The sequence below is a fragment of the Danio aesculapii genome, chromosome 11 (assembly GCF_903798145.1).
Source record: "Danio aesculapii chromosome 11, fDanAes4.1, whole genome shotgun sequence".
Taxonomy (NCBI): Eukaryota; Metazoa; Chordata; class Actinopteri; order Cypriniformes; family Danionidae; genus Danio; species Danio aesculapii.
Window position 1 is genome coordinate 43351827 of NC_079445.1, and position 10996 is coordinate 43362822.

The 10996-nt window shown below is 33.9% G+C and overlaps 2 protein-coding genes across 2 annotated transcripts in view; one reads left to right on the plus strand and one right to left on the minus strand.

Moving 5' to 3' along the window:
- The window catches only part of atp6ap1la (ATPase H+ transporting accessory protein 1 like a), a 20123-nt gene extending 14677 nt beyond the window's left edge, over positions 1–5446 (minus strand). Inside the window, exon 1 of the mRNA XM_056468512.1 lies at positions 5341–5446. Coding sequence (XP_056324487.1) covers positions 5341–5441 — 101 coding nt within the window. The 5' untranslated portion in view covers positions 5442–5446. The remainder of the gene's footprint in view (positions 1–5340) is intronic.
- Positions 5447–7099: 1653 nt separating this feature from the next.
- Positions 7100–10689, plus strand: rps23 (ribosomal protein S23). Its single transcript, XM_056468108.1, has 4 exons — positions 7100–7177; positions 8403–8562; positions 9576–9696; positions 10493–10689. Exons 1-4 carry the CDS (start codon positions 7174–7176, stop codon positions 10637–10639), a joined length of 432 nt encoding a protein of 143 aa, XP_056324083.1. The 5' UTR covers positions 7100–7173; the 3' UTR covers positions 10640–10689.
- Positions 10690–10996: the final 307 nt, after the last annotated feature.

The window sequence follows — 10996 nt, forward strand, 5'->3', positions numbered from 1 at the left end:
GGAAGGTGTTGTTTATTCACCTGCACTGTAAACAACATCAGACCCGCAGCGCTTCTTTATATTTCCCTGACAAATGGCATCACTGAAAAACATTATTCATTGGATTTACTCAAATTATTTAAGTTAAGTGGTTGTAAACAACTTATATGGGCTGAATTTAAACAAACAAATTAAATGTAGTAATGTTCAACTTAATCTGTTTGTTTAAATTCAGCCCATATAAATTGTTTGCAACCACTTATACCTTAATGAAATTCAGTAAATCCAATGAATCATTTGTTTAGTGCATCAGTAATTCGGTCTGTTGAATCCCTGTGATGAACAGAAGCCCACGAGGGACATGTGGGAGGTTTTAGCATTCTGTTATTGTTGGATGATATTGTTACATAACTATATTTAGTGAAACAGTGAGTCTGCATTGACTTAACTTGACCTGCACAGACCGGTGAAGAACAGCACGAAGGAAAGCACTAAAAAAATCGGACTTAGCTTTGATTTATCTGTACCGTCATACAGTAATATATATATATATATATATATATATATATATATATATATATATATATATATATATATATATATATATATTCATATGTATGTTGAAATATATTTCAAAATATGCAAAAATATATTTACATGATTATATTCTCCTGCAATATAGCGTTGAGCATTTTTGAAAATATATAATTAAAATGTACTGTATATTTTACCCTCCATATTTTACAATTCAAGAAAATACATTCACATTTATCATGAAAATCAATGTTTATTTGCACATTAGCCAATGAACATGAACATTAATATCAAAAAGTACTGTATCCATCTATCTATCCATCCATATATACATTCACCGGCCACTTTATTAGGTACACCTGTCCAATTGCTCGTTAACGCAAATTTCTAATCAGCCAATCACATGGCAGCAACTTAATGCATTTAGGCATGTAGACATGGTCAAGATGATCTGCTGCAGTTCAAATCGAGCATCAGAATGGCGAAGGAAGGGGATTTAAGTGGCTTTGAATGTGGCATGGTTGTTGGTGCCAGACGGGCTGGTCTGAGTATTTCAGAAACTGCTGATCTACTGGGATTTTCACGCACAACCATCTCTAGGGTTTACAGAGAATGGTAAATAAAAAGAAAATATCCAGTGAGCGGCAGTTTAGTGGGCGCAAATGCCATGTTGATGCCAGAGGTCAGAGGAGAATGGCCAGACTGGTTTGAGCTTATAGAAAGGCAACAGTAACTCAAATAAGCACTTGTTACAACCGAGGTCTGCAGAAGAGCATCTCTGAACACACAACACCTCCAACCTTGAGGCAGATGGGCTACAGCAGCAGAAGACCACATCAGGTGCCACTCCTGTCAGCTAAGAACAGGAAACTGAGGCTACAATTCGGATGAAGGCAGTTTTGAAGGCAAAAGGGGGTCCAACCCGGTTCTAGTAAGGTGTACCTAATAAAGTGGCCGGTGAGTGTAAATTGTTTGTATCCAACTATTTCTTTACCCTAAAATACATTTAGAAATATATTTTGGCTGAAATTAAACATATCATTCATTCATTCATTCATTTTCTTTTCGGCTTAGTCCCTTTATTAATCAGGGGTCACCACAGCGGAATGAACCGCCAACTATTTCAGCATATGTTTTACGCAGCGGATGGCCTTCCAGCTGCAACCCATAACTGGGAAACACCCAAACACTCTCATTCACACACATACAGTGAATTGCAATAACTAAAATTAATTTTGGCCAGGAAAAATATTTATTTATTAAAATATTCGTTTATTTTAATCATTACAATCATCTATCACTAATTTATCTATCCATTCATCTGTCCGTCCATCCATCCATCTGTTCATCTATCATCCGTCCACTCATCTATCACTCATCCATCCATCCATCCATCCATCAATCCGTCCATCCATCCATCTATTCGTCTATCATCCATCCATATTCATCTATCTATCTATCTATCTATCTATCTATCTATCTATCTATCTATCTATCTGTCTATCTGTCTATCTGTCTGTCTGTCTGTCTGTCATTCATCCATCTTTCTATCATCTATCCATCCGATCATCTATCACTGATTTATTCATCCATCTGTCCATCCATCCATCTGTTCGTCTATCATCCATCCACTCATCAATCATCCATCATCCATCCATCCATCCATCCATCCATTCTCCATATTCATCTGTCTATCCATCAATCTGATTTATCCATCTATCTACCTGTCTGTCTGTCTATCTGTCTGTCATTCATCCATCTATCTGACCATCTATCACTGATTTATCCATCCATTCATTTGTTCATTCATCCATATACCTAACCATCCACCATGCATCCATATATTCAACTATCATCCATCCATCTCCCATCCATCCTCATAGTCTATTTGTCCTGACCAAAATATATATCTATTTTATTTATTTATTTGTATTTTTTTATTTATTTATTGGTAGATTGATTGATTGCACATCAACCAGTCAACATCATTAAATATGTGACTATATATAAATAAATATGTGAATTTATTTTCCTGGATTGGAATAAATGGAGGGTAAAATATATCTTGAATTCTTTACAAATATAGATATTTTAAAATATATTTTCAAAACCTATCAAAAATATGTATTAGTAGAAAATATATTTGGGTAAATATATTTTAAAATATATTTTAGCAAATATAAGTTTGACCATTTTGTGTAAATCTCTTTAAAATATTATGTTTATGCAGTGTGGGCCTGAATGGCGAGTCGGCACATTTATATAATCAATGAAATCTGCTGACCGCTTCAAAACGCATGTAGCATATTTCAGCGGTGACGCTCAGATTAGTGCCCGTCTTTAAACTTCTGCCGGCATCTAGATGCTTCACCAAATCAAATCTGTTAATACACAAGCCAAAGCCCGGACTGGCCTACATGTAGTAAAACTCCATCTGTGCAAGTGGCAGTGGAGAAACGCAGCGCACATTCAGCTCCTACAAAGCAATATGCTGCCAATTAGATTTGTGTTTTTAATGCGATTCCCAATATGAATGTGATTGCAGAGAAACTGAGCATATGTGCCATAAAAATGCCTCGATGTTGCAGAGAAAGCAATCAGATGATGTAATAATCGCTTTGTTGCTTCATGTAGCAAATAAGATCAAATCTGTGTATCGTAGGCTGAACACAGTCGTGAATTAAGATTATTGCAGTGTGTTTACAAAGAAAACACTTACAGATTTTCTAATTGCATGTTGGTTGATGTTTCTTTGCAAACCATTTGTGATATTTGCTCTATTTTAATACAGTTTTGCTTTATGTTTTATTCTTTTTCTGCTGATTTATACTTAATTATGTTGGTCAAATATGGACCATCCCAATTATTAAATTTTTATTATTTAAATTATTATATTTATTTATGATATTTATGTATTTGTTATATGTTTTAATATTGTATTTATTATATTTAAACATAATGTATTTTAAAATTAACCTAGAGTATATTTACCAACCCCCTAAATGTGTTAAGATCTTAATCTGATTCTCAGGTTAATAAATTTTAATAAACATTAATAAATAATAATAATAAATAATAAATAAATAATGGTGATTTATTAATCACCATCTGGTGGTTTAAGATAAATGCCCATGTGCCATCTTGTGTAAATGCCTGAATATAATGTTTAGAAAAGTTGATTTATGTAATTATTCATGGCAAAATTCAAGCAATATTTGATTTATGTAAATATTTATGGAGAAATTCAAGCAATATTTGATTTATGTAATTATTTATGGCGAAATTCAAGCAATATTTGATTTATGTAATTATTTATGGCGAAATTCAAGCAATATTTGATTTATGTAATTATTAAAGTTGACTAATGTAATAATTCATGGAAAAATTAAAGTAATATTTTTTCTGTAATTTTGCATTTGCACAGTTAGTTTTACTGATATAAAACAATATATATAAATATATATATATATATATATATATATATATATATATATATTTGCTAAAATATATTTACATAATTATATTTTTAACAAATAAAATGTTGATTTACTGTATTTATTGTGAATATAATGTATTGTGTCTGAATAAGAACACATGCATTAGGAATGCCGGTTCATTGGACGCTTTTAAAAAGCTACTTAAAACTCATCTTTTTAGGACTGATTTTAATTTGTGATATCTTTTATTCTTACTGCGTTTTTATTGTATTTTTCATTGTTTACTATGCTTTGTTGTTTTTAGAAAAGCGCGTTATAAATAAAATTATTATTATTATACATAGTACATAGTAAATATTGTATAATATTATTATTATAATTATGGTATTCTGTTGATTTGTGATTGTCTTGCATCTATCTATCTATCTATCTATCTATCTATCTATCTATCTATCTATCTATCTATCTATCTATCTATCTATCTATCTGTATATTATGCAAAACAACATATTTCTCATGTATTTTTGCATTCTTATTTAAATGCACATTACATCACATATTCTATAATATCTTACAATACACTACATATCCTTTATAATATTATATATTAGAAATAAGACATAAATACACCTAAAACTAATGTTTGCAAATAAATACATGACCTAATGGAGATGTCTGAAAGACAAAAAGCATAAAATGATATTGTTTTATTACAGTTTTATAGACAAGTAAAAATCAGCACACTCAAAAAAAGTTATCCATCCATTAGTGCATCAAAAGGTTTATCAAGTGCATCAATTTCCAATAATAAACTCACATCGGGCTCATTTATATAATCAATAAATGACTCATAATGAGACCAGGCATCTCCATTCTGCAAATAATGTTTTATGTGATGTATGAAACACCGAATGCCACACAAATCCAAATGAAATTGTTAAAAAATTAAAATAAAATCCTTTCAATCCCCATATTTCATTGATTCTCTCATAGACGGCTCACAGCAGGAGATGCTCCACATTCCCGACATTCCTTCAGTGATCATTCCTGAATCCCAGATCTTATCTAACACATCTCTGCCTGCAGTTTTAGCAGCAAATATGGATTTGCCCTGTAAACTGATGCCAATGGATTTTCTCTAGTGTTTCACTGCAAGAGCCCTTCACTTCAGTCTCAGTGCAGACACAATGTGGATGAAGGGTGGACAAAGGATGCAGGCGCACTACACTAGTTTATTTCTGCCTCCTAAACCATGTTCTTTAAATAAAACCATAATAAAGCAGATACACAGCAAGCATAGTCTTTGTTTCACACGAATTCGCCATCTGAATGAATGAGATCCCTCAAAGAATACGTCCCAAAGAAGCTTATTTTAATATATTTCACTCACCTTCCTTCCACAAAGGCGGATAGTTGCTCGTAAGACGAGGATATCTGCAGGAAAACAAAAGAAAATAAGGCGAGAGACATTGGGCGCCACGTTGATGCCATGTATACATCCAGATGAGTCTGCCGGAGATGATGCTGAGCACTGCTGCTTCATAATCTGCTGGATGACGGGCGCAGTCTGAGGGGATGATTGATATGCGCGCAGGCCAATCAGAAGGCATTGGGCGGGCTAATCCGGGGACGCGGCCACGCCCATTCGCAGAGATTGTGCCGCTTGACACAGTGATACACAATCCAACAGGCGCTGTGATTGTGAACAACTAATCTTTTAAAATTAACTAATTAGCCGAATATTTAATGAAAATACGACAATTGTATTGCTTGTGAACGGAATGATCGAACTGTGCTGTATTATCTGGCATGTTTTAAAGTCACATTGCACATTGTTTATAGAGAAAAACATAAAACATTTATTTATAGATAGATAGATAGATAGATAGATAGATAGATAGATAGATAGATAGATAGATAGATAGATAGATAGATAGATAGATAGATAGATAGATAGATAGATTCATAGACAGACAGACAGACAGACAGACAAATAGATAGATAGATAGATAGATAGATAGATAGATAGATAGATAGATAGATAGATAGATAGATAGATAGATAGATAGATAGATAGATAGATAGATGGATGGATGGATGGATGGATGGATGGATGGATGGATGGATAGACAAAGAGATAGATAGATAGATAGATAGATAGATAGATAGATAGATAGATAGATAGATAGATAGATAGATAGATAGATAGATAGATAGATAGATAGATAGATAGATGGATGGATGGATACTGATTTCTTTCATCTGAGAAATATTGCTAAGTTACGAAATATGCTATCCATCTCAGATGCAGAAAAGCTAGTCCATGCTTTTATGACTTCTAGGCTGGACTACTGTAATGCACTGTTTGCTGGCTGCCCAGCATCCTCTATTAACAAACTTCAATTAGTACAAAATGCAGCTGCCAGAGTTCTAACCAGGTCTAGAAAATTTGATCACATCACCCCAATTTTATCCTCCTTACACTGGCTGCCTGTTAAGTTTCATATTGAATTTAAAATATTGCTTCTTACCTATAAAGCTTTAAATAATCTAGCTCCTGTTTATCTAACCAATCTTCTGTCTCGCTACAATTCAACTCGCTCTTTAAGGTCTCAAAACTCAGGGCTTCTGGTAGTACCTAGAATAGCAAAGTCGAGTAAAGGAGGTCGAGCCTTCTCATTTATAGCTCCTAAACTCTGGAATAGCCTTCCTGATAACGTCCGAGGCTCAGACACACTCTCCCAATTCAAAACTAGATTAAAGACCTATCTGTTCAGTAAAGCATACACTTAGTGCACCACTTAGCGGGCTTCCACACAGGTTCTGCATCTAGTTTATATACACTATGAACAGCATTACTGTTCAGTACTGAATTGCAGCTGGAAGGGCATCCGCTGCGTATGAATAAATGAATGAATATTCCTACATGCCAGTCAACTAAAGTGTTGTCTAATGAAATATTTTTTTTATTTGGATTGTTAAAAGATTGTTAAAAGAAACCAGATTATTACATATATTTTTTAAAGTGGCAGTTCTGTCGTTTGAATTCACGACAAAGACTGAAACTGAAATCATTTTAATCCCAGAGAGATTCAATCAAATGTGCATGTTTGTTTTTTTTGAACAGGCGCCCATTTTGGCCAGCCGCGGGGTCCTTCGAGCAGTCATTTGCGCAGAGCGTCACGTGATCGTTCTTTCCTGCCCGCACTTAGAGCACGCGATCATGGGTACGTGTGAGGCGACAATAAAACTTAATTAAACGCTGTATTATTTTATTTTAGCACACTATTTTGAGAGTTTGCAGGTTGTTAAGCGTTTATTTTATCATTCAGGACTTAGTGGAAGTCGCTATGAAGTCTATTTGTAGCACTTTTATGTTTTTGTCAGAGGCATCGTGGAGCCGCCATGAGCTGCAGATTCAGTTCGACGCATCAAACGCCGAAATACACTGAACTGACTCGAAATAAACCTGCATTTAGATTTGCGTTTGCCAGTATATTGCGATTTTCCTGTTTATTATCGTGACATCTCATTTGATGTGTAGGCTTAGTTAAGTTTTGTCGATAAATGTTAACGTCTGCTATCAGGTTATGCTACCATCGCGATATAACGTTAGCCGACTGAATATTTAGCCAACCATATTACAAGATGAGCTGTATGTTGGTTATTTTAACGATAAATTATTAACAAAATACATACAGGTTGTGATTTTATTGCAAAATATTAAACAATATCTTGTGGACTTGAACCGGATTTTAAAAAATGGGATTATTAACTAAAACTAATGTTTTAACGCTTTTTTTGTGTATTAATTTAGTCTGCTTGCTTATAATCGCATTTGGGTTCTTTTGTTTATCTATAATCATTAATATTTGTCACTTGATATACCTATAAATGTATAACGTTACCGATGTGTTATTTTGTTTATAATTTTTATTGTTAAATTTATAAAATATTTTTTTTCTATGTAGATTAAGTTGCCATCAGGTTGTGCTACCAAGAGCATAGTAGATTGAGTCTTTGTTAAAATGTATGACAAGATTATTTGTTTTTTGACTTTAAAATGATTAAATAAATCTAACCATGTTACGGTTTGTTGCTTGGAATCAGGAAACGGTAACTCCTAGATTTGTAAAATAAACTGGATTTTTAGAATGGGATTAATAGTTAACTTTTTTGGTTTATTTACTGATAAAATATTAATAATCATTAGTATTTCAATATGCATTTATATTATGTTATTTTCCTATTATTGTTTGTTTAATATTTGATATTTTGTTTATGTAACAAGAGAATCAACAATTTCTGTTCTAACTTCTACACTCAACGCTAAAGCATTTCCTAATAAATGCAAATTAAGCAATTAACTTTAAGGTTTAGGATGTTTATATGAAAGCTGTTGTTTAAAATTAAACTTTTTCTGATGCATTGTGTCTTTTTCCTCTCCTTTAGGCAAGTGTCGTGGACTGCGTACTGCTAGAAAACTGCGGAACCACCGCCGTGAGCAGAAATGGCATGATAAACAGTACAAGAAGGCCCATTTGGGTACGGCTCTGAAGGCCAACCCCTTCGGTGGAGCTTCTCACGCCAAAGGCATTGTGCTTGAGAAAGTGTAAGAACCCCTATTCAGAACATCCCATATATACAAGTTAATTTATGCAACATATTAAAGGGATAAATAGAGCTTTTAAATATATATATATATCGCACTTTTTTTCCACAAAAAAAATCCAGTTTACTGTTTACATTGATTTTTCCCTCACTACTTAGTATTCCTTTTGGAAAATATCTTCTGGGAATTTCCCCTCCTTAGTTAAAGTGCGATTTAGTAACAACAAGCCAAAAAGGCAAAATCACATGTCCTGTCATTGTAAATGGTGAGTATTTAATACTACATAAGTGACACATTTAATTCAGTAGATGGGAAGTTCTGATAACGTGCATTTCGACTGCATCCGTGATCGCTTTTCTATGGAGTCCCATTTTTTAGTAATGTTATTGAATCATAGGCATTTAAATAGACTAGTTGTTTTAAGCGTAAAACGAGATGAAAGGCTGTTTAAAGAAGCACCATTGTGAGTGCTGAAACTCCATTGAAAATACTGTCGTAATATACATTTTTATTTTAAAGACATGGTCTGGAACAATAATTTTATCCAGTTTGAGACTCGGTTCGTACTATATCTCAATAAGGCAGTGAAGATCATTAAACGGATCTTAAATGCATGGAGTTTATAATGGCACTGCTTTCTGCCATGTTTGTGTATTTCAATGGCAAAAGTGTCATTATTCGTCACTTGTAATTTAAATAAACTAAATACTTTAAGACCGTATTTGGCCAAGATACTACTAATTGAAAATCTTGAATCTGAGTAAAAAGATAATAGAATAAATAAATTGAGAAATTGGATTAGAATTGCCACTGAAATGCTTAGCAATGCACATTACTAACCAAACGTTAAGTTTTGATGTATTTACAGCAGGAAATGTACAAAATGTATGCATGGAAATGTCTTTACATAATACTAAAGACTTAATGTTGACTTTTGCCATAAAAGAAACATTGATGATATATACCCTTAATAACCTTGATGATATTAATTTGTGTGTTTTTTGTCTTGACAGTGGTGTTGAAGCCAAGCAGCCCAACTCTGCCATCAGGAAGTGTGTCAGAGTCCAGCTGATCAAGAACGGCAAGAAGATTACAGCTTTCGTGCCCAACGACGGCTGCTTGAACTTCATTGAGGTGCGTCAGTTATTCCTGTACAGAATTATAAATATATGCATGTATGAGACTGGATATGAAGGTGCATCAAGCTAATTTTGCTGAACGATGTTGATATTTTTAAGCACCACAACAACACTAACCCTACACCTTTTAGATATCCACACAACTAGGGCTGGGCTATATGACCCACATTTTATTTCTTGGTTCTAGTTTTTCACTGTATTTCTTTAGTAAGGTAGTCTTTCCAGAAAATGTACAAAAGGGATTTATGTAATAAGCTTGAATAATTAAGAAAATAAAAGGACTTGATCTTATTTGACTCTTTAGCATTTTATTTTTAACCTATAGTAAGCAATATGACTTTAGATGAGCAACATTCCAGTCACATTTCACAGTAACATCTTCTCACAGATGTTAAATATATCCCACGTAACAGGAAAGTAAAACATAAATATGTAAACACTAAGGAAATCCATCAAAAAAACTAAATATAAGTAACTACAATTCACAATTGATCACTTGTTGAAAATATAAAGCAATTGGCAACACTGCCAGTCTCCCATAGATCCTCTTTCTCAGCCTCAAGCAAGCTGACTGTGAGTAGGCGCGCCCACTTACTTGCATTGATATAGACGGAATAAATGATTTTACGGTGCTGATTTCATTTCGCGTTAACGATGTATCCGTCACACTGCCCTGCCCTATGCACAATCATTATCGTAAACGCGCCCCTTACTGCTGATTGGCTGTTTGTTTTGGAACGAAGTCTAAGTGTGGTGAAGAGTTAATCAAATTATTCCTCTTTCCGTGTCAGGAAAACGATGAGGTTCTGGTGGCAGGATTCGGTCGTAAGGGCCACGCCGTGGGTGATATTCCCGGTGTCCGTTTCAAGGTGGTGAAGGTGGCCAACGTTTCTCTTCTGGCTCTCTACAAAGGCAAGAAGGAGAGACCTAGGTCATAAACTGTTCTTGTTAAACTCACAATAAAAGGAATTTTTTTCAGTTCCACAAACCGTCTCTTTGTGTCCTTGATGGAGTTTTATTGTCTAGATGTCACTGGAGAGCACTGGATTTATGCACATTTGTAGTTTGCACAGGGTCTTTAAAAGTTTGTGAATCTGAAAAAAATAGTTTCATTGCCTTTTAAGAATATGTTGAAAAATATAAATAGATATGGGCCTATTTAAGTGCTTAAATTTACTAGGGGGAAAATTCCATGTTCCTTTTTGGTCCAATAATTTCACCAACAAATGTTAGCTTACTAATTAGCAATAAGTTGTGCTCACAACATTGTTTCCTGTGTAAAATATTTGTTTCCA

What these genes read in the sequence shown, in the direction of transcription:
- rps23 (XM_056468108.1), top strand. An exon ending in GGCATTGTGCTTGAGAAAGT is followed by an intron (nt 8,563 to 9,575) that starts GTAAGAACCCCT and finishes TTGTCTTGACAG; the next exon opens with TGGTGTTGAAGCCAAGCAGC. An exon ending in GCTGCTTGAACTTCATTGAG is followed by an intron (nt 9,697 to 10,492) that starts GTGCGTCAGTTA and finishes TTTCCGTGTCAG; the next exon opens with GAAAACGATGAGGTTCTGGT.